This window comes from Lactuca serriola, chromosome 9 (genome assembly GCF_051521515.1).
Source record: "Lactuca serriola cultivar US96UC23 chromosome 9, Lser_US96UC23_V15, whole genome shotgun sequence".
Taxonomy (NCBI): domain Eukaryota; kingdom Viridiplantae; phylum Streptophyta; class Magnoliopsida; order Asterales; family Asteraceae; genus Lactuca; species Lactuca serriola.
In genome coordinates this window covers 113,061,554-113,086,656 of record NC_136416.1, presented here as the reverse complement: position 1 = coordinate 113,086,656, position 25,103 = coordinate 113,061,554, and the positions used below count along the sequence as shown (strand labels likewise).

Sequence of the window (25,103 nt, the reverse complement as noted above, 5' to 3'; positions counted from 1 at the left end):
GTTTATTAGGGTTGCATGTACACTTAGGAAGTGTTAGAATCCTCAAAATCCATCAGATACAAGCTTTGGACAAACTGATGCAAGTCTACCCAGGGTGATTGCACTATTTTCAATCAGTGACTTATTAAGCCCTGACAAATAACATCAAAAAATACTAGATGATTCAGATAATAAACAAAATTATATAGAAAAGCAATAAAACACAAAACAAATAAATCACCTCCGTGTGTTAAAGAGTGGGACTAAGCACGATATTACTGTCATCACCATTGGAGAAATTTATTGGTTAACCTGAAGCAATTTAAATTAAAAGTTCAATTAGAATAAAAAAAATATTAAAAAAAATCTGACATTTGTGTAATCCACCACCTTAATTGCAAGCTCCCCAATAGCCTAGCATGCATTGTTTGCCATAGAAATGGTTTCCTTCAGCTTGGGTGTATTCTGCAAGATGTGTAAATTGTTATTTAAAAAAAAAGACATTTTGACATTTATAAAAAAGATAATTGATATCTGTCGCCATACCAGTTGCTTAGCAGCAACCATAAGAAACTCAGCTAGGCGAGGGCGCAAATGAATTGGACAAACCTAATTTTAAAACAAAAATTTAAGTTATTTTTTAATGTGATATATAGCTAACATAAATCATTGTTAACAACTAAGCTTAATGAGAATGGATGATTATATTCCCAAATTACCCTTGCAAGGTCTCCAAGCAATGCAAATGCCCTTTGTCAGATATCAGAACCTGGATGCATTAAGTTATTTTGTGAAACCTGTAGAAGAAACATGGCAATGCATATCAAGTAAAATGATCAAGTGCCTATAATTTATGAATATCTGAAATGCATTATGGGGGGAAGTGAATACCAGACTCTCAATTCCACTACCAAGACCTTCGGTAAGAATAATGAGAAAGAGGCTTGTTAGGAAGACTTTTGACATGATTCAAGAACTTGCTGATAGTGAAAACAAAGAGGTTAACAATCAAACATTTTGTTTTCTTTTTTTGTTTTCTATTAATGTGAATCATGAACTCAAATGGGATTGATTTATTTCCAAATTTTTATATTTGCCCTTTGGGAAACAGTTAGTAAAACAGAATCTGCAAACAGTTAGTAAAAAACGACCTGATGGAAACAATATCACATTCTTATAAACAAAGAGAGAAAAAGGAACAAATGCAACATCATCTACTTAAACCTTACTAACAGGTGATGAAATGTGAATCACAGTGATTTGGTTGCAAGATTGATTCCATGTGGTGTTTTACTATTAGTCCTCTTTATTACACCAAAATCTCCTAGATGGCTGGTAAGGTTTTAGTGAAAAAAAAACACAAAGTATTATAAAGGTGAAGATTTAAGAAATATTGGTATGCTTATTGCATTCAGGCTAAGATAGGAAAACAAAGGGAATTTGATGTTGCAGTAAGGAAACTTCGTGGGGAGGAAATTGATGTATCTGAAAAGGCAGCTGAAATCAGGATAAGGATTTTAAACGTTTTCTTTTCACAGAATTATGAAAATTGAGAGGGGTATCAATTATCAAAATCTTGCAACTTTTCACAGGAATATATAGAAACACTGGAAAGGCTCCCAAAAGCCGGACTAATTGATTTGTTTCAGAGAAGATACTTGAGTTCTGTTATTCTAAGTTTATGTTATTGTTATTGTTACTAGATCTTTTAGATGACACTCATGTAACATGAAAAGGTTTAATGCTAACCTTGTTTTATCCACTTCTAATGAGAAGATAGAAGTTGGGCTGATGACGTGTTTGAGTGTTGCATGTCACTCCACTCCATTTACAACAATCATATCTACATGTGGCTGTATACATCACAGACAATTCAAGTACATCAACATCTCTCTCTCTCTCTATATATATGTATTTATGTGTGTGTGTGTTTATATGTATGTGTATATCTCTCAGTGTAAGAGCAGAAGGCTTTTTATGGTCATACGAAAGTGCATTAATTTCTTTGAATTCCATATGCTGTATATTCAGAGAGGAACAGAACTTGAAAGTCTCCAATGGCTATCAAAGTATATATCTCAAGATTACATGTAGGGAATTTGAAAAATTCTCATGCTAATAATGCCCCTACCTATGCTCATAATGTCCAAGTTCATCTTCTGTCTCCTTTCCTATTTACCTCTAATTCACTCAAACATTTCACACTAACTAGCATTGTGATTGGAGCTTGCAATACTACGCCCAAAACACCTTGGGATTTTCCAGCTTTAACAACTTTGCATATCAGGGGCATTGTATTGTGTGGAGGAATGACGATTGAAAAAGGAAAAAAAATGGAGAAATTAAACCCTAACATAATATATTGTGCAACTGAACCAAACCTAGCCTAATATATGACTAAAGCAAATAAAATCAAGAGATTTACCTGAATCGGAAGTTAACAAAGAATAATTTCATATTCTAAAATTGTGGAGGCTGTCGGAATCGGAAGCTGCAATGGTCCGTTCTTCTCGTCATCTGTTTGAATAGAGAGGGTGAGATTTGGGTGAGAGCGTCGTCAATTTCAAATTTGGGTGAGAGTGTGTTCAATTGGAGTGACAAATCTAATTTGGGACGGAAAGAAATCAAACATCATGAAACTGGAATTGGAGCGTCAATTTCAACGAGAGATAGTCAATGTTAAAAACATAATGTGTGTATGCTCTGTCGGTATTCTGTCGCTAAAAACGTTCCAGATGGTCAAAAAGTCGATATTTTTTCCCTCGTTGAACTCTCGCCAAATGTCTTCGTTTTCCACCGATTACCGAGGGATAAGGGTCCGTCGATAAATACTTGTGAGATCTGTAGCTGATCCCTCGCTAAACACTCTCTAATATGCTAAATCTTGAACAAATAAAATAATTGTTTAAACCATAGATCTCTAGCAATTCCCTCTCTATAAGTCTAAAATTTGCTACAGATTTAATCCCACTCTAAATCCGTAGCCGAAACTCAAGTTTCTAGTAGTGATACTTCATTTCAATAGAATAGATCTGATGGAGGAACATTGCATGAAGAATTAATATATCCCGGATCAATACGGGACGTCAAAATGGGTTGATTTTCATAGCCCATTAACATGAAATCGTGAGGATAATGCTGAAATCACAGATGCCTTAATTAGCTTATGTTCATAACCAATAGTATGAAACCGAGGGTGACAATCTGAAATCGTAGGTTGTTTATTCATCTGCGATTTTGTGACTATATTTAAAAAACCTTTTTTTTATGCTAAAAATGGCTAATGCATTAACATTTTTGGCTATTTTTATAATTTTTACTAGAGATTTATAGATGTTAAGATTGTTAATTATTTATGTTTTATAAAAAAAAAAAATAGTTGTCAAATAAATACGTCCAAGTAATCAAGATCTTAACATGCTAATTTAAGATAATAACGAATGAAATTGACAAGAAACCTCTACGGCTCTATACCATTGACCATAAGCAAACAGCGTGTGGTAGCTCTACTTCTATGACCCTTGAATCGTATGCTATATCTTCGTTAATATCTATAAGTACACATAGAACCCTTCAACTACTCCATTGTCATCCCATTTTTCTTCTTTAATCATAAATTTTACTCACAAATATATTTCAAACAGTATTCGCTAATTCAGATCAATCAAGACTTCGATTCCGAGCAACCGCAACATTAATTCCAAACAGAAGTACCGAAAGCCACGAAATGTCATTGTGCATGTCGAGATTAAATGGTGCTCCATTGATATCAACAAGCCCAAGTCTCATTACATCATCTTCTATAGTTAATTCAACTTCTCATGCAGTAATCTCAAAAAGCAAGTATCTTGCCTCATGCAGCGTTCATGGCTTCCATAGTAGAAACTTGCAGTATCACCCCATGTTTACGATTGCACGACGAAACTTTGTTGTATGTAGCAATATTACTCCACCTCCCGGAGTTCCTCTTCCTTCAGGACCACCTTCGGATTCTATGTAAGCTTCTAAAATAACCAATTTTTCCAGTTATTTTCAAGTATGTCTTGAATTTAAATAATGTCTTCTCTTGTGCTCTAGAAAAGATTTTCTACCAACCGAAAACAGCGAAAAAATATACCTTTTATGTTCTTCACTTCTTCTGACTATCTATTTGTAGCCAACGTGTTTTAAATTTTGTGTAACTTTTCAGGAATGGTTGGGTTCTGTGTATCGTGTTGACATTTGTTTTACCCTTTATCACGCGTAAATGGGGGCCGTTGATTGCACTAAAAAGTAAGAAGATATTGCTGATAATTATAATGTGAAACGAGGCTTTCATATTTTATTTTGCTTCTAATTATTTATGAGTTTCTTATTGAGGTTATTGTGTATAGATGTATAACCATCTTTTTAATACAACAAAACTTATATCTACTGAATCTGCAGATAGAGTGGACACAGCGGTAGACATGGCGGAGCATATAGCGGAAGTTATGGAAGATGTGGCTGGAAAAGTTGATAAGGTGATCGATAGCATTACTGATGATCTTCCTGAAGATAGTAAACTCAGAAAAAGGTTGGAAGCCATTGATGAGCTGATCGAAGGAGTAGCAATGAGTGCTCATATCGCGAATGATATCATCGACAAGGTTTGAATACTGACCTTTTTCAGGTTCTTACATATGAACAGTAGCGTATCTTGATTCTTGATCAAAATCCAACCGGGGTTCACTCACGTAGAAGCCCATTTAAATTTACCGGTAAATTAGAACGTTAGTTATTTGATGTTGAAGGGGTCAAAATTGGGTAACTATTAATATACGTAGAATTTATATATTGAAATTAAAATTAAAAAGATTAAATATTGAAAATGTCAATGGCGCAGGTGGAAGAAGCTGAAGATAAACTCGAGTCCTTGATTCTTTCCCAAGCAAACGAGGAAAAGGTTTCCATACAAGTTGTGAAAAAGGAGGAAGTTTCTACGCATAAAGATTGAATAGTTATTAATATTCGAGAAAAAGATAACCATGGTCAACGTATTAAAGTTTGACCTATCATTAGGAGAAGCATTTAAAATCAATTTGTTCATTTATTTGTAATATATATTCTTATTGTTAGCATATTATTTGCTTTGAACTAATCCATTCTAATATTTCATCAAATACGGATTGTATCCTTTTGAAATGCTATAGTCACGATGACACCTAAAATATGAAATCGAAACTTACCTAACCACGAACAAAACATGTGTCTCGACTTATTTACACTAAATTTTATGAAAATCTTATAAGTAAAGCAACAATATATGCAATTTATAGAACACGAAAACATTTTACCTTTATTAATTGTGTTTTTATGTAAACTTGATGTTTAAGTTTATTTTGCTTTGTTGTAGACTTATTTACTCTATTTGTATCTTTTTTGTTAATATATTCAACCGCTTAAGCAAATGTTTTGAGGTATAGTGCATTATTCATCTTTGAATACCAAGTGGATTTGGATGCTACTACTCTACATGGGAAAGTTATTTACTTTATTTGTATCTTTTTTGTTAATACACGCATAAATGCCATGTCATGCACTATTTTGCCCATGTTATTAATTTTAGGCAAACTCAACAATTTTTTCATCATAGTTGTCAATTAACTCATAAGAACCACTTACCATTATGTGGGATGTGAATAAAATATATATTTCATTGGTGCTTTTTATACAAAGTTTTAGTCGTATGATATTTTTTTGAACATGCAAAACTTCCATGTTTTTTTTGGAACTATTTTTAAACTGTAATCATCGGTTCCTGATATGTATTTTAATAAAGAATTATTCATTTTTAAAAAGGGACCCGACGAGTTGGAGGCCCTAAACTCGTCGAGTAGGAATGAGATTTTTGGACGCTGGATTTGAAGTCTACTCTACGAGTCGAGAAGCCTCGACTCGACGAGTAGAGTTGCCAAAGTGAAACCCTAATTTCCAGGGTTTGCGCCCTATTTAAAGACCTTAACACCCCCATTGTGGCTTCCCTCATCGCCTCCCTTAGTCCAAAAAACCCTAATTCGAGATCTTGAGCTTTGTGAGTGTGTGTGAGGGAAAAATGAGTGATTTTTTTGGGTATTTTCTTAAAGGAGTGGAAGCTAGAAGTGCTAGGGTGAAGAAAGGAGCTTTGGATCCAGAAGAACAACTTTATTTCCAGTTTATTTGAGGTATACAGTCTATACCTTGTCTATTTACTTACTCGATCTCTTCATGGGGTAGTTTAGGGTCATATGGAGCATATTATGGAACCGTTCATGGATGCAAGCATGTTTTCGGGTAATAACTTCAAATCCAGAGTATTTGAGTGACTCCATGGCATATAGGTGCCAACTTTATGGTCGTGGAAGTCCCATGCTCATATGAACCACTTTTTAGGGCTTTTGAGCTAAATAACTCGTGCATGAATGTAAAGTTTGTAACTTTACATGTTATATTGACCCTAAGAGGCCAGATCTATGTTTTGGATGCATTAAGTCCGACTGGAAACGACCGGATAGATTTGGACTTTGGGGGGCTTGACGAGTCATTTATACGACTCGGCGAGTTAGGTCGTGGTTCCCCAACCTTTTCTGTTACTGAGCAAACTCGTTGAGTCTAGAAGATGACTCAACGAGTTGGACGTGTTTATGGACTTGAAGATCAACGAACTCGACGAGTTCAAGGATGAACTCGGCGAGTTGATAGCAAAATGTCTCAACTAATATGAAAAAGAATTCGACGAGTTCAAGGATGAACTCGGCGAGTTGTGAGTGAAATGCCCCGACTGGTATGAAGGGGAACTCGACGAGTTCATGGAAGAACTCGACGAGTATGATCGAGACTCTAGAGTTTTATGGACCCGGGGAACTCGACAAGTTGATGAACCAACTCGGCGAGTTGAGTCAACTAGAATGTTGACTTGGACCAGAAGGTTGACTTTGAGCAGAGTGTTGACCTATAACTGGACCGTTGACCAGAGTTGACCCTTAATGGAGTTGTGAGTATGAAAGAGTAATTAAAAGAGATGTTATGTGTAGGAATTTGAGGAAAGTTGATTCCAGAGCAGAGGATAGTTCATCTACTTCACGACATTGAGGTGAGTTATCTTCCAGTAGGAGTGGGTCGAAGGCACCAATGTCGGCCCACTAGTAGGTGATTATAACGGAGTTGATTTTCTTTGTGATAATTGTCTGGTATGCCACTATTTGATATGCTTTATGTGCTAGAATGCTCTATTACTATATGGTAGTGGTAGGGGTGAAATAGTCACCGGTTACCGATTGAAAGAGACCGAAGGGAAGTCAGCACCCAAATATGCTAGGCCGTATAAGTTTTACATGTTTTATGTAACGGCCCGAAATCCAGGTATTCTTCTTTTGGCCTTGCATCTTGGTTAAGTTGATAATTTAGGGTTTTCATGGTAGGCGAGTACGCTGGGTGTACAAGGTGTACGCTGCGCGTACTCGCGCGCCTCATTTGGACGCGTTCCCCCTCAGGTACGCGGGGCGTACCCAAGGTTACGCCCGGCGTAACTCATTCAGATCCAAACCCTAATTTCCTTTGGAGGGGCTATAAAAGGAATGTGTGGCTGGACTTCTCAGCCACCATCCCTCAGAGTGAAACCCTAAAAGGAGTGTACCTTCGTTCTTTGGCCATTGTGTGTGTATTCTAAGCTTGGTGGTGCCATTCCAAGGTTGCAAAGGAGAAGAAGAGCTTGTTGGAGAGGCTAGAAGTGGTGCTCAAGTGTAGATCTGAGCTTTGCAAGGGTTAAAGCTTCACTTTCAGGTAAAAAGTTCGGATCTTGTCATTTGGTTCATGTTATATGCTTCAAGTACCATGTTCTAGGGTTTTTGTCCCAAAGGTGGAGACTTTTTGTGCAAATGGTCTCCATAAGCTTAGATCCATCATACTTCTGGTCTTTTGGAGTTGTAGACTCATAAAAATGGCATCTTGGACGTGAATGATGCACCATACATGAGATCTAGGTCCTTGAGTTGGAATAGAATGATGTTAAGAAGTGTTGGAGCCTTTACAGCCATGCCAAGGCTTAAAGGTCTCGAATTTATGGGTATAGACGCATTAGCAGAGCCGGATCTAGAAGTTGGGGTAATGGCTTAACCGATTAAGACCAGAAATGATGTGTGATAATGTCTGATGGTTACGTTGGGCGTAACTCACAGTACGCGCAGCGTACTGGGTGGAGACCCCGATCCATGGGTTGGTGATGTATGCCCCGCGTACATCAAGCGGTACGCCCCGAGTACTCATAGGGTTGACTTTTGTTGACTTTTAGGGTTTTGGTCAATATGAAGACTTTGGGTCAAGGGAGGGTAAAATGGTCTTTTACCCCCTGAGGAATGATGATAAGGGGTAAAGTTTTAGTTGTGGAAGTCTTGATTATTAAATGATATTTTTATGATTAGGCGAGGTAGAGTCGTTTTTGGATTTTGGAGATATCGAGAACGCAAGATCTTAGACTTGCACGGGGTGAGTTTTCTCACTATACTGTACCCGGAAGGGTTTGACTGTGTGACCGGAAGGTCGGATATACTATGAGATATATGTGTTATGTGTGATAAGTTATTCGTTATATGTGCCATGTATGATATTCTTGATATGGGCCGGAAGGCATTATATTATGGGCCGGAAGGCGAATATGTTATGGGCCGGAAGGCGTTGCGATGTGGACCGTAAGGTTGACGTGGATAGGACCGGAAGGTGTACCTAGTCGGGACGAAAGTCCCCTGAGACACATGGACCGGAAGGTCAGGGCCTGGAAAGGCGTATGTGCGAAGGTTGTATTTTGGGGGACTCACTAAGCAATTATGCTTACAGTTGTTGTGTTATGTGTTTCAGGTACTAGCGAGGACCGTGGGAAGGCGCCGACGTGATTGTACACACTGACGGAGAAACTGTTTTTATGATCATGGGATGTATTTCGTTATGATAACATTGTTCACATTTGAATTTGGAATATTAAACGATGATTTTTGATGTTTGCAAAAATGAAAAATTTGTTTAAAAATTTACGTTGTTACAAGTTGGTATCAGAGCCTTGGTTTGAGGGATTCGGGTGCACCTTCGGGCGTAACTGAACTCAAACCGAGGATTTGAGGAAATATTTCAAAAACAAAAGCATAAAATTTTATAAAGGATTTTGTGATAACCAAGGAAGAAGCAGTTTGTATGGTCAGCCAGCGCCCGAACGGTAAAAATCCCCAAAATACCCTTGCAATATGTGTTATGAGATATGTTATGTTATGCATGCTAGATTAGACTAGGTATTCATATTAGGACTAGAGTGGCCTGATTTGTGATGCCTTAGTCTAGGGGAAAACCTGCTGCTATGAGATGTTTTGAGAGCGAGTAGGTAATCAGTGCATAGCAAGAATAGAGTACTCGTGATCTGAGGTCCAAGGAGGAGGACTTGGGGTGAACGCTGATGCGGTGTAGTCAGTAGTATAGGGCCCGTACTACTGAAAACACTAGATCAGTGGGCAACCCAAGTAAGAATCCTTTGGGTATCGGAGGTCGAGTAGGGTTGCGTTATCGAGTGTGAGTATGCTCGATTGGGTCTCTGATATTTTTATGTTTTATTTCAGAGGCATCATGGTTGGGACACGCCACAGACCCGAGACGAGCGGTGTGAGTGACGAGGAGATTCGACAGATGATCCACGATGAGGTGGCTGCGGAAATCCGGGCCGAGATTCCGGAGATGTTTGGGTCTATCAAGACCACGCTGTTCGAGACTTTTGATGAGCGGTATGCCGCAGTGACCGAGGCTGCAGCCGCTGCAGCTACAGTAGTTGTGGCTGCTGCTAGACCTCAGGGAGGTGACTCGTTGCTATTCCGGGAGTTCAGCAACACGAAGCCACCCGAGTTTGACGGGACGCAGGATCCGATCGCTGCGATGAGATGGATTACGGATATTGAGGGATGCTTCTACACTTGTTCATGTCCGGAGCATCTGAGGGTACGGTTCGCTTTGAACCAGCTCCGCCTGGGAGCAAAGGATTGGTAGAAGTTTGTGACGGCGAACTTCACTCTTGAGGAGATTTCAGCCGTGACTTGGGAGAGATTTATTTCTATGTTCAGAGACGAGTATGTTCCCCCGGTGGAGAGGGAACGATTGGTTCAGGAGTTCATGACCCTCAAGCAGGGTAATGATTCAGTTACGGTGATCACTCGGAAATTCCGTGAGAGGGCGATGTTTTGCCCTGAGCAGGTGTCCACTGAGCAGGCGCGGATGAGCCGATACTTGGGCGTACTGAGGAGGGACATTCGGGAGTTCGTTTCGTACTCGACATACCGCACATTTTCCGAGCTCCAGGAAAATGCCCGGAAGAGGGAGATTGAGTTGGAGACCCAGGCCAGGGAGGTGGCCGAGTCTCAGCGGGTGGATCGGCGACCGGCACAGTCCCAGCCGGCAGCCAAGCGAACCAAGTCCGCCAATTCGAGGACGGGAGGTCAGAAGGGCCGCACTTGCGGAAAGTGCGGCAAGGGTCACGAGGGGACATGTTGTCACACCCCCAAACCAAGGATGGCGGAAACGTCCGAGGGTGGAGGACTTCATGTACAGTATCACAACAACGTGTATAATAGTGCTCAAAGTAAATACAACCATCATAAATATAATTGAAAAAGTTACACAAAAGTATATGTTTACATGTTTCAAAATCAATTACATTATGATGACAAAAGTAAATTGTTGACGGTTTAACGTCCCATCCTCAAGGCGCTGAAGTTTTTCCTGTTTCACTGATTTCCTGAGAATACAAGTAGTTTTGAAAAAGTGTGTCAACAATTAAGTTGGTGAGTTCATAAGAGTTTTGTTTGAAGTAGAAACCGTTTTCCTTGTAAAATCGATAGAGTTTGATTTCCAGAAAAATCCAATATTTTCTTAGTTAAGTGTGAATAGAATATTCCTATATGATGCATTAATGAACCCTAGAATGACCCGTAGATTTCCCCTATAATCGTCCAGCGTATATAAGGTATATAAGATTTAAGTTAGATAAAATGTTAAATATAGTGGGTCTGCCCTAGGTCCACAACCAAACAAGGAACAGGAGATGAGGCGGGCACCACCAATTCTAAACCAATCAAGACTAAATTATTATATGACTCAAGCATATACGCTCAGCAATTATAGTTGAAGTCTAACAATTCTAGATGAAATATAGTTTTAATATCATAACAACTAATTTATGTGAACCTGGTACTTTGGAATGTACCCCATTCGTATAAAAACCCGGTACTTTGCATTTGTATCCCTTTTTGTATAAAAACCCGGTACTTTGTATTTGTACCCCTTTTTGTATAAAAACCTGGTGCTTTGTATCTGTACCCCTTTTTGTATAAAAACCCGGTACTTTGTATCTGTACCCCTTTTTGTATAAAAACCCGGTACTTTGTATCTGTACCCCTTTTTATATAAAAACCCGGTACTTTGGAATGTACCCCATTTATATGAAAACCCGGTACTTTGGAATGTACCCAATTCGTGTGAAAACCCGGTACTTTGGAATGTACCCCATTCGTGTGAAAACCTTTTGTAATGTAAATGATCATAAACTATACCTATTATAGTTTATCAAAATGTTTGAAATTTATATGCAACCTAACTATACTCATTATAGTTTAGTATGTTTATTTGTGGTGTACAAGAACCCTTTCCATGTAAGTCAAATGTATTGTACAATATAGCTATGTTTAACTTGCTTTGTTTTGTACTAATGATTATGATGGAGGATTCTTATAAATTCAGTTAGTAATTCCTATTATATAAATATATCATTACAAGAAATACATGTAATATATGAAGTTATCAAAGATTTAACACTTTGCTCAACATGTTACAAAGTGTTTTGAAAGTTAGAAGCTGTTAACTAACTCTTAACCTTTCTGCACTGTTTTAGAAAGATCATAGAAAAATCATACGAAGTCGAAAACTAGATCCGTAAATTCTGAGAGTTCCTAAAATGAGTCTAGTTTAGTCATAATTTTTATCATGATTTTTGGAAGCCTTTAACTTATATTAAAATACTCATATTCACAGACTGGTCCGGATTTGTGTTTGAAAAGACAGGCTGTTTTGTAAAAATCACCATAAATTGTAGAAAAATCGTGTGGAGATGTGCAAGTAGTCATTTTAAAGCTAAGAACTACTTGCACCTAAAACAGTTTTGAAAACTAAAATGTTTAAGTTGTCCAAAACAGTCCGTGAATGGAGTTGAACTTTTCTGATGAAGGCTGTTAGAAAAGTGTAGTTATGTTCTTGGTGTTTTAACTTGTATTCCCCCCTAAAAACTTGAGAAAACATGAAAATGTAAGGGTATGAACTCACCTTGAGTGATTTCAGAAGATGGATGATGGAGAGAAGAAGTGTTCAACTCAAGAACACTTGAAGAATCACTTGAAGATTCGAAGATCTAACAAGAAGGTGATGATGTTTGTGTAAGCAATCTATGATTTTGAGTAGGAGGATGTGTAATAATCATAAGAAAGATGATGATACTTACTAAAATGAAGGAGAAAAGTCTTGGAGTCTGCCTTGAAGTTCTCGAATTTGAGAGAGAAGGATGAGAGAGTTTGGAGTCTGGTTCTTGGTGGAAAAAATGAGAGAATGAATGAAGTGTGAGGAGAGAGGGTGGATGTTCCAGCCCTAAGGACTTGGGAATGGCTGAAAATAATGAGAAATGACTCATGAAGTGACTAGGGATGGGCTGGTGGTGAATAGTGACATGGAGTGGGTATGGAAGTGGTTGCTTGTGTCATAACTTAAAGGAAAGTCAACACTCCACCTTTGTACTTCACCCACTCTTTTGGATAAGGTTTTATATTTAAAAATATGATAATTTAATAATTATGGGTCTTTATATGTTAAAATAAAGTTTTGGGTGAAAATCCCGTGTTAAAACAATTACAAACGGGCCTAAAAAGCAAATTTAGTCGAAAACCGGGAAGAAAAGCATTCCCAGAGAGACCTCTCGGTCCTAGGCCGAGGTTCGGTCCTTGCTGGTGCCGAGTCGGAAGCGAAAGGTGCGAACCAAAAGCGAGAAGCGAAGGACGAGGGGTCAGTCCGAAGGCTCGGTTCGAAGCAAGTCAGAAGCGAACTAGACCGAGGGAACCTTGACCCGAAATGGACCGAAGGTTCGGGTTCGGGTGAGGCATGCGAGGTTCGGGCCCGAGAGGACCTTTCGGGTTTGGTTCAGCAGCCTTCGGCTCAGAAGGGTTCGGTTCCTAAGAGGGCTTTCGGGTCCTAAGAGGACTTTCGGGTCCTAAGAGGACTTTCGGGTCCTTAGAGGGGTTTCGGCTCCTTAAGTCCGTTTTTCGCGTAGACTTCCGTTTTTGGGCTGTTTTCACCAAATTCGAGGATCGGAATGCCCCAAGTGATTATAGAAAGTTGAGAGAGATTTTGAGAGAGATTTGAGAGAGATTCCACATACTTAGAGAGATTTGGGAGAGATTTAACATACTTGGAGAGATTTCTCATACAAAGAGATATTTGAGAGAGATTTCACATACTTAGGGAGATTTGGGAGAGATTTGACATTCTTGGAGAGATTTCTCATATAAAGAGATATTTGAGAGAGATTTCACATACTTAGGGAGATTTGGGAGAGATTTGACATTCTTGGAGAGATTTCTCATACAAAGAGATATTTGGGAGAGATTTCACATACTTAGAGAGATTTGGGAGAGATTTGACATTCTTGGAGAGATTTCTCATACAAAGAGATATTTGGGAGAGATTTCACATACTTAGAGAGATTTGGGAGAGATTTGACAATAGAGAGAGAGATAGAGTGAAAACGATCGAAAGAGGTTTCATTTGTGACCTTTTTGAGTGTCTGGCTTCGCAATGCAGGGTCCGTAAATCCCGTTAAGCCTTGTTTAAGGATCTTACACACTCTCGATGAGTATGTAACATTGTTTTATCGGTTTGGCTCGTCACTTACCATAGATTTGGGTTAAGGAGATCCAGATGTACGCACTTTTCGATTTATGATCTGTCCTTAGACTAGCGAGTTGTTTAGCAATTACACAACGTAAACCCTAATACACAAGGGTTAGTTGAGTTAACCGGTTTGACTTGTTGACTTAAGTTGACTTTGACTTGACCGGAAATTGGCGGTTGTCACATCATCCCCCCGTTAGAGGGAATTTCGTCCCGAAATTTGCACTTTGAATGGGGATCCAAGAATTTGGAGGAAAGATGGGGGAGCTCTTCGCAGTACAAGAAATTGATTATGGTGAGAACTGACTCGCCTGATGTCACATGACGGTCTTGGAATTTCTTATTGTTTACGCTCTCAGTCTAATCTTTGGCATTACTACTATGCATGCTTTAATCGATGCTAGATTTAATATATAAAGAAATTTTAGAATTTAAATGTCGATGTTAGAAACACGTACTGATATTTGCGGGCATTTCCGGGGTGGTTTCTCCTTCGGTGATCGCAAGCACCCTTCCACCACCACTGGCATCTCTTGTTCTTGGGCAATCCCTTTTAAAGTGTCCTGTTTCTCCACACTTGTAACATGTTGGGCTTACTCCAAAGCCAGGGACCTGATTGATGGGTCGTGCTGGTGCCTTACAGAAACGGACAGTGTGCCCTTCTCCGTTGCAGTTTTTGCAATGCATCTTCCGGCAAGCCCCAGTGTGATGGAAGTTACACTTGTTGCATTTTGGAAGGTTTCCAACGTATTGTTTCATGGGAGTTGGCGTGGGAAGGGTCGTGGCAGCATGAACAACAAAAATCTGTTGCTTAATTGTGGGGTCCTGGGCTGGTTGGTCCTTCTTGTGGTCCCAAAACTTTCTTTTGTTGTTTCCTCCCCTTGCCTGGTTAAGGGTGGTTGTCGTGGCGTCACGACTGGCACAATGGTCGATGAGTTGTTGTGCCAACTCCTTGGCGCTGTCCAAAGTAGTTGGTCTTGAGGCCAACACACTGTCTTGCATTTCGGGGGACAATCCCCAGAGGTATCGCTCCAACTTTTTGTCTTCCGGGGTGACCATAGCGGGACAAAGGAGTGCTAGATCACAAAATCGGTTGGTGTAAGTTGTAAGGTCGGAGCCTGTCATTCTGAGATTCCAAAGTTCTTGCTCCAGCTTTTGCACTTCGCCTCTTGAGCTATATTCTTTCAGCATCATCTTCTTTAAGTCCTCCCAACTTAACGAGTTAGCCACTGTAAGCGTAAGTGACTTAACTTTGCCGTTCCACCAAGTGAGAGCTCTTCCGATGAAGGTGAACGCCACGTACTTGACTTTGCTCACTTCGGGGCAAGCACAGATTTCGAAGATTGCTTCGGTTCTCTCGAACCATTGAATTAGTGCGATGACGCCCCCACTTCCATCGAAAGAATCGGGTCTGCCATTTGTGAAGTCTTTGTAAGTGCATTCCTTTGTGCGTCCCGTACTATCACCGTGGTTAGAGTTTGTTGCTCGAGATCCAGCACCACCAGCACCACTTGTACCAATTTGTGACATTGCAGCAGCCACGGCTGCCGTTACTGCAGCTTGGAACATTGCGGGATCAAACTGAGGAGGTGGCGTTGGAGGTGGTGGTGCTGTGCTGCCGGAAGGTCTGGGTCTTTTCCTTGGTGGCATCGATCTGTCATGAGTTCGCAAAAAAAAAAATGATCAGATGGTAAGTTTCTACTAGCAAAGACAAGTCAGTTGTTATAGAATTAGATTTTCCTACATTATTCTCCGATTTAAGAATGCCTTATATGTAATTCATAAGGGAAGTCCCTATGAATGAACTTTATGAGTTTAGTAGGTTTTGTATCCAAGTGAAGCCTTATACTTGACCCAGGCTAGGTCCTTATTATGGCCAATTGAAGTATGTTCTCGAAGGTTTGACCTACATCCCTATGATGCAGTCTTATATCAGAGTAGGAGTAAGTTCGTAGAATGATCTTATGACGTTTGTCGTTTCAAAACCGGGTTCCATTGGTTGGTGAAAAACATGATCCAACCTTAGAAAGAAATTGGGAACGATCCCGGAGCTAAATTACTCTAGTCCAACAACTTGACTAAAGTGGGTTTCAGATAGACTGCTATGGAAATATTTGAACAAAGATTGTCACAGAATTTATCTGACTGACAACGTCATTGATGTTTAAGATGTAACAGGCTTGGGAAAAATTGACTTTGTAGAGGGTCGTACATCACATCCGGAGCAAGAGAGTTTTGGCCGCCTAAAGGCCTAACCAAAGTACTTATAGTACAAGATGGTTTCATAAAGAATGCCACATAGGACATAGATAGGAAAAAAAACGATTTCTTTTTAACAGAGAAGGAAAGTAAGGCATCCACTACTGGCGGCGGTCATCCCTTTGGTGAACCTTCAGTTCAGCTAGTCGCCGCTCCATGTCAGGCAGGTGCCTTTAGTACAACCTCTAGCGTACTCGGAGTTCTATGACTTCGGTTCGTGTTTCAGCCAGTGCTTGCAGCAAGGTTTCATGGTCTCTCTCGGACTTTTCACAAGTGTGCTCAAGGCGATTGGTGCGGATTGTATGTATTCTTTCCTTTGCATCAACCTCTGCGATACTATGGAGAGTTGTTCTGCCCTGAATCTCGTTTCGGCCAACTCTACGGACCAGGATTGGAAAAACTCTATCTGCTGAGCTTCCTTCGTTTATGTTGTAGAAGCTTCGGTCTCCATTAAACGGCATAGGTTGGTCTTGCTCTTCGCTCCAGGTTTCCAAGCACCCTACCCAAGGAGGCGTCGGGCCTTGAAAGCCGGTCGAGGGTTGGGATTTGGAACACGGGTCATCGGGGATAAGTTCTCCACTTCAGGTTCGGAGTCAGAACCATCAGCATAGCCTTCAGCTTGGTGACCATCCACAAGGGTTGGGTGATCATTCTCTGGCTCCTCTCCGAGTCATTCAGTATTGTCGTGGTTAGGGTAGTACGGGTCGTCGTGGGGATTGAAATCCAGCCATGATATCCATGCGAGAAATAGGGATATAAGAAATAACTAAGTAGACATACTAATTAGATAATTATAAGATGATCTTTATCAGGTACTTCAATACATTGTTTAGTGCATACTAGTCATATGTACTTGGGACAGGATAGACCTTCGAATAAGCGACCCTAACTCTAAATCCCCAATCCAACGAGAACAGGAAGTAAAGCAAAGATCCACAGATTCTAATTCTATGACGTCCTGGATACATAAAATTTTAATGTATCCACTAAGCAACTATTGACCTATTGATAAAAATCTATTTAGTTCTCAGATAAGTAATTATAATAACGCAAAATACCCCTATGGTATTTCATTGTGGTAGTGTTGGTAAGTTTTTAGACTTGTTGCCATATCACAACCATTCTTGGGCATGTGCTAATCACTCTTCGGACTAGCATAGTTGATCAGGCTATGCCGCTCCCAAGACTGACCATACATCCCCGAGCTTACCTGTGATATTCAACAATCATTACTTTTGTTTTGTTCAAGAATGATGCTGACCTTAGTATGTATGCATGCATGTATACTTTTAATAAGAAACTATTTATTTCTAAGAGTATAGTTGTTTTGAAAACTTTAAATCAGAGACTCTAGTCCCAATGCATTTATAGTTTGTATATCTCACGAGGTTCGATATACTGAGTTCACTATAAACAATGCTCTGATACCAATCTGTCACACCCCCAAACCAAGGATGGAGGAAACGTCCGGGGGTGGAGGACTTCATGTACAGTATCACAACAACGTGTATAATAGTGCTCAAAGTAAATACAACCATCATAAATATAATTGAAAAAGTTACACCAAAGTATATGTTTACATGTTTCAAAATCAATTACATTATGACGACAAAAGTAAATTGTTGACGGTTTAACGTCCCATCCTCAAGGCGCTGAAGTTTTTCCTGTTTCACTGATTTCCTGAGAATACAAGTAGTTTTGAAAAAGTGTGTCAACAATTAAGTTGGTGAGTTCATAAGAGTTTTGTTTGAAGTAGAAACCGTTTTCCTTGTAAAATCGATAGAGTTTGATTTCCAGAAAAATCCAATATTTTCTTAGTTAAGTGTGAATAAAATATTCCTATATGATGCATTAATGAACCCTAGAATGACCCGTAGATTTTCCCTATAATCGTCCAGTGTATATAAGTTATATAAGATTTAAGTTAGATAAAAAGTTGAATATAATGGGTCTGCCCTAGGTCCACAACCAAACAAGGAACAGGAGATGAGGCGGGCACCACCAATTCTAATCCAATCAAGACTAAATTATTATATGACTCAAGCATATACGCTCAAATATTATAGTTGAAGTCTAACAATTCTAGATGAAATATAGTTTTAATATCATAACAACTAATTTATGTGAACCTGGTACTTTGGAATGTACCCCATTCGTATAAAAACCCGGTACTTTGCATTTGTATCCCTTTTTGTATAAAAACCCGGTACTTTGTATTTGTATCCCTTTTTGTATAAAAACCCGGTACTTTGTATCTGTACCCCTTTTTGTATAAAAACCCAGTACTTTGTATCTGTACCCCTTTTTGTATAAAAACCCGGTACTTTGTATCTGTACCCCTTTTTATATAAAAACCCGGTACTTTGGAATGTACCCCATTTATATGAAAACCCGGTACTTTGGAATGTACCCCATTCGTGTGAAAACCCGTTACTTTGGAATGTACCCCATTCGTGTGAAAACCTTTTGTAATGTAAATGATCATAAACTATACCTATTATAATTTATCAAAATGTTTGAAATTTATATGCAACCTAACTATACTCATTATAGTTTAGTATGTTTATTTGTGGTGTACAAGAACCCTTTCCATGTAAGTCAAATGTTTTGTACAATATAGCTATGTTTAACTTGCTTTGTTTTGTACTAATGATTATGATGGAGGATTCTTATAAATTCAGTAAGTAATTCCTATTATATAAATATATCATTACAAGAAATACATGTAATATATGAAGTTATCAAAGATTTAACACTTTGCTCAACATGTTACAAAGTGTTTTGAAAGTTAGAAGCTGTTAACTAACTCTTAACCTTTCTGCACTGTTTTAGAAAGATCATAGAAAAATCATACGAAGTTGAAAACTAGATCCGTAAATTCTGAGAGTTCCTAAAATGAGTCGAGTTTAGTCATAATTTTTATCATGATTTTTGGAAGCCTTTAACTTATATTAAAATACTCATATTCACAGACTGGTCCAGATTTGTGTTTGAAAAGACAGGCTGTTTTGTAAAAATCACCATAAATTGTAGAAAAATCGTGTGGAGATGTGCAAGTAGTCATTTTAAAGCTAAGAACTACTTGCACCTAAAACAGTTTTGAAAACTAAAATGTTTAAGTTGTCCAAAACAGTCCGTGAATGGAGTTGAACTTTTCTGATGAAGGCTGTTAGAAAAGTGTAGCTATGTTCTTGGTGTTTTAACTTGTATTCCCCCCTAAAAACTTGAGAAAACATGAAAATGTAGGGGTATGAACTCACCTTGAGTGATTTCAGAAGATGGATGATGGAGAGAAGAAGTGTTCAACTCAAGAACACTTGAAGAATCACTTGAAGATTCGAAGATCTAACAAGAAGGTGATGATGTTTGTGTAAGCAATCTATGATTTTGAGTAGGAGGATGTGTAATAATGATAAGAAAGATGATGATACTTACTAAAATGAAGGAGAAAAGTCTTGGAGTATGCCTTGAAGTTCTCGAATTTGAGAGAGAAGGATGAGAGAGTTTGGAGTCTGGTTCTTGGTGGAAAAATGAGAGAATGAATGAAGTGTGAGGAGAGAGGGTGGATGTTCCAGCCCTAAGGACTTGGGAATGGCTGAAAATAATGAGAAATGACTCATGAAGTGACTAGGGATGGGCTGGTGGTGAATAGTGACATGGAGTGGGTATGGAAGTGGTTGCTTGTGTCACAACTTAAAGGAAAGTCAACACTCCACCTTTGTACTTCACCCACTCTTTTGGATAAGGTTTTATCTTTAAAAATATGATAATTTAATAATTATGGGTCTTTATATGTTAAAATAAAGTTTTGGGTGAAAATCCCGTGTTAAAACAATTACAAACGGGCCTAAAACGCAAATTTAGTCGAAAACCGGGAAGAAAAGCATTCCCAGAGAGACCTCTCGGTCCTAGGCCGAGGTTCGGTCCTTGCTGGTGCCAAGTCGGAAGCGAAAGGTGCGAAACAAAAGCGAGAAGCGAAGGGCGAGGGGTCTGTCCGAAGGCTCGGTCCGAAGCAACTCAGAAGCGAACTAGACCGAGGGAACCTTGACCCGAAATGGACCGAAGGTTCGGGTTCGGGTGAGGCATGCGAGGTTCGGGCCCGAGAGGACCTTTCGGGTTTGGTTCAGCAGCCTTCGGCTCAGAAGGGTTCGGTTCCTAAGAGGGCTTTCGGGTCCTAAGAGGACTTTCGGGTCCTAAGAGGACTTTCGGGTCCTTAGAGGGGTTTCGGCTCCTTAAGTCCGTTTTTCGCGTAGACTTCCGTTTTTGGGCTGTTTTCGCCAAATTCGAGGGTCGGAATGCCCCAAGTGATTATAGAAAGTTGAGAGAGATTTTGAGAGAGATTTGAGAGAGATTCCACATACTTAGAGAGATTTGGGAGAGATTTAACATACTTGGAGAGATTTCTCATACAAAGAGATATTTGAGAGAGATTTCACATACTTAGGGAGATTTGGGAGAGATTTGACATTCTTGGAGAGATTTCTCATATAAAGAGATATTTGAGAGAGATTTCACATACTTAGGGAGATTTGGGAGAGATTTGACATTCTTGGAGAGATTTCTCATACAAAGAGATATTTGGGAGAGATTTCACATACTTAGAGAGATTTGGGAGAGATTTGACATTCTTGGAGAGATTTCTCATACAAAGAGATATTTGGGAGAGATTTCACATACTTAGAGAGATTTGGGAGAGATTTGACAATAGAGAGAGAGATAGAGTGAAAACGATCGAAAGAGGTTTCATTTGTGACCTTTTTGAGTGTCTGGCTTCGCAATGCAGGGTCCATAAATCCCGTTAAGCCTTGTTTAAGGATCTTACACACTCTCGATGAGTATGTAACATTGTTTTATCGGTTTGGCTCGTCACTTACCATAGATTTGGGTTAAGGAGATCCAGATGTACGCACTTTTCGATTTATGATCTCTCCTTAGACTAGCGAGTTGTTTAGTAATTACACAACGTAAACCCTAGTACACAAGGGTTAGTTGAGTTGATCGGTTTGACTTGTTGACTTAAGTTGACTTTGACTTGACCGGAAATTGACGGTTGTCACACATGTCGATCAGGTGCTTGCTACAAGTGTGGCAAGGAGGGGCATATTGCTAGGGATTGCCCCAAGGGGTTTATGGTTTGCTTTCATTGCAACCAGACCGGCCATCGGAAGGCCGAGTGCCCTCAACTTCTCCAGGGATCTGCACCTGCTGCTAGGGCTACTGAGACACGACCAGTGAAGGCCGAGGCCCCGAGGGCTCGTGGGAGAGCTTTTCAGTTGACTGCGGAGGAGGTCCGCGCAGCGCCTGATGTCGTGGCTAGTATGTATTCTTTCGTGTATTTATTTTTTTATGCTGAGATGTTGTGCTTATTTTATGATATGCGTAGGTACTTTTCTTGTGAATTTTGTACCTGCTTTGGTATTATTTGACTCGGGTGTGAGTCGGTCTTTTGTATCGTTGGCTTTTAGCCAGCATATCGGTATCGATCGGGAGGTGATGAGTCGAACCCTGCGAGTTTCTATAGCGGATGAGAAAGCGGTATACGCCACTGATGTGATTCGAGGATGTGTGCTCGAGATTTTCAGGGTCAAATTCCCTATAGACTTGGTTCCTATAGCGATGGGGGATGTCTGCGTCATCGTGGGCATGGACTGGTTGAGTAAGTTTGGGGCAGTCATTGACTGCGAGAGACAGCTGGTGATGATTCGAGACCCTAGTGGGGGAGTGCTTACGGTGTATGGCGAGGGGACCCGATGTGGGTCGGCGTTTTGTTCGGCTGCCAGGGCGAGGCAGAGTTTGCAGCAGGGCTGCAATGGATTCATAGCCTACGTGGCGGATACTCGAGTGGCCGCGGGGAGGCCCAATTCGGTTGATGACGTTCCTGTTGTATGCGAGTTTTCGGATGTGTTCCCCGAAGAGTTACCAGGTGTGCCTCCGGAAAGGCAAGTGGAGTTCAGTATCGATTTAGTTCCGGGAGCGGCGCCCATCGCCAAGGCGCCTTATCGTCTCGCTCCACCGGAAATGCAGGAGTTATCCTCGCAGCTTCAGGAGCTGTTGGGGAAGGGGTTTCTTCGACCGAGTAGCTCACCTTGGGGAGCGCCGATTCTATTTGTCAAGAAAAAGGATGGTTCGCACCGATGTGTATCGATTATCGGGAATTGAACAAATTGACGGTTAAAAACCGATATCCGTTACCTAGGATCGATGATCTGTTCGATCAATTGCAGGGGGCATCTTGGTTCTCCAAGATAGACTTGAGGTCGGGTTATCATCAGATGAGGGTTCGAGATGAAGATATTCAGAAGACTGCATTCAGAACTCGTTATGGACATTACGAGTTTATGGTGATGCCTTTTGGGCTCACCAATGCCCCGGCTGCGTTCATGGATCTCATGAACAGGGTGTGCAGGCCGATGCTGGATCGATCGGTGATCGTATTCATTGATGATATTCTGGTATATTCAAGGTCTAGGGAGCAGCATGAGGAGAATTTGAGGGAGATTCTTGGAGTTCTGAGATCGGAGAGGCTGTATGCCAAATTCTCCAAGTGTGATTTCTGGTTGCGAGAGGTCCAGTTCCTAGGGCACCTTGTTAACCAGAAAGGGATTTTGGTTGATCTGGCCAAGATCGAGGCGGTGATGAGATGGGAAGTGTCGAGATCGCCCACATATATCAGGAGCTTTCTGGGTTTGGCCGGCTATTATCGAAGGTTTATCAAGGATTTCTCCAAGATCGCTGTGCCGCTTACTAGAATGACCCGGAAGGGTGTTGCATTTTCATGCGGACCGGAGCAGCAGTCCTCATTTGAGACCCTTCGTCAGAAATTATGCGAGGCCCCTGTGCTTGCGCTCGCAGATGGGATGGATGATTTTGTGGTGTTCTGTGATGCATCCATATCTGGATTGGGGGCGGTGCTTATGCAGAGAGGACACGTTATAGCGTATGCTTCGAGGCAGCTGAAGCCTCATGAGTCGAGATATCCCACCCACGACTTGGAATTGGGGGCTGTCGTGTTTGCCCTCAAGGTCTGGCGGCACTATCTTTATGGGGTTCGGTGTACCATATACACGGACCACAAGAGTCTGAAGTACTTGATGGATCAGCCCAATTTGAATATGCGACAGAGGAGATGGTTGGATGTGGTAAAGGATTATGACTGTGAGATCCTGTACCACCCGGGCAAGGCGAATGTAGTAGCCGATGCGTTGAGCCGTAGAGTGGAAAGCGCCCTGATTCGAGACATTTGTATGAGGTTGACGGTGATGACTCCGATTTTGGACACCATCCGAGGAGCTCAGGCTGAGGCTGCGAGACCAGAAAACCAGAAGAGGGAACGGGTTGTCGGTCAGGTATCGGGATTCGTTACGGATGGGCGGGGACTCATGACTTTTCAGGGTCGGATTTGGGTACCATTTGTGGGCGGTACGCGTACTATTTTGATGGAGGAAGCGCATCGGTCGAAGTTCTCGATTCATCCCGGGGCTACCAAGATGTATTTGGATCTAAAGAAGGAGTATTGGTGGCCCTGTATGAAGAGAGATGTTGCATGGTTCGTCGAGTGGTGCCTGAATTATCGTCAGGTTAAGGCCGAGTACCAGCGTCCGCACGGTAAATTGCAGCCGCTGGAGGTTCCCGAATGGAAGTGGGAACAGATTACCATGGATGTTATCACCAAATTGCCAAGGACAACGAGGGGAGTCGATGAAATTTGGGTGATTGTGGATAGATTGACGAAGAGCACTCATTTTCTGGCCATCAGTGAGAGCTCTTATGTGGAGAAATTGGCAGAATTATATGTCAGAGAGGTGGTATCGCGGCATGGGGTTCCGATGTCGATTGTTTCAGATCGTGATGTGTGTTTTACTTCCAGATTTTGGAAGAAGTTTCAAGAGGAGTTGGGTATGAGACTGCATTTCAGTACCGCATACCACCCGCAGACGGACGGACAGAGCGAGCGGATGATTCAGATGCTTGAGGATATGCTCCGAGCATGTGTGTTGGATTTCGGAGGGAGCTGGGACACCTATCTACCTTTAGTAGAGTTTTCGTATAACAACAACCATCATTCGAGCATTGGTATGCCACCCTTTGAGCTGTTGTATAGGCGGAGATGTCGCACCCCTATCTGCTAGGGAGAGGTGGGGCAGCGGGTGATGGGTAGCACGGAGATCGTACTCCAGAAGACCGAGCAGATTCAGCAGGTCAGGCAGAGGTTGTTGACCGCGCAGAGTCGCCAGAAGAGTTATGCGGACAGGCGGCGGTCCGAGCTCGAGTTTCAGGTGGGTGACCTTGTGCTCCTCAAGGTCTCTCCTTGGAAAGGAGTGATACGATTAAGGAAGAGGGGCAAGTTGGGACCCCGGTACATTGGACCCTTCAGGGTAATTGCTAGGGTAGGCCGGATAGCCTACCGGATGGATCTACCTGCTGAGTTGGGGCAGATCCATGATACCTTTCATGTCTCGCAGTTGAGGAAATGTATTGCCGACGACTCGGTAGTGGTGCCATTGGATGATATTCAGGTGGATGAAGGCCTGAACTATGTGGAGAGACCGGTAGCGATCAGGGATCGAAAAATTAAGGTTCTGAGGAACAAGGAAGTACCCCTGGTACAAGTGCAGTGGCAACATCGGAAGGGGTCCGAGCTGACATGGGAGTCCGAGTTTGAGATGCGGGATCAGTATCCGGAGTTGTTTACAGTATGAGACTTTGGGGGCAAAGTCTAATTCTAGTGGGGGAGAATTGTAACAGCCCGAAATCCAGGTATTCTTCTTTTGGCCTTGCATCTTGGTTAAGTTGATAATTTAGGGTTTTCATGGTAGGCGAGTACGTTGGGCGTACAAGGTGTACGTTGCGCGTACTCGCGCGCCTCATTTGGACGCATTCCCCCTCAGGTACGCGGGGCGTACCCAAGG

At 41.1% G+C, this 25,103-nt stretch overlaps 1 protein-coding gene across 1 annotated transcript; it reads left to right on the top strand.

Moving 5' to 3' along the window:
- Positions 1-3,549: 3,549 nt before the first annotated feature.
- On the top strand, positions 3,550-5,120 carry LOC145074113 (uncharacterized). The gene is made up of 4 exons (XM_079020534.1): positions 3,550-3,975; positions 4,169-4,251; positions 4,405-4,607; positions 4,844-5,120. The coding sequence occupies exons 1-4, from the start codon at positions 3,707-3,709 to the stop codon at positions 4,952-4,954; spliced, it is 666 nt and encodes a 221-aa protein (XP_078876660.1). The 5' UTR covers positions 3,550-3,706; the 3' UTR covers positions 4,955-5,120.
- The last annotated feature ends 19,983 nt before the right edge of the window (positions 5,121-25,103 follow it).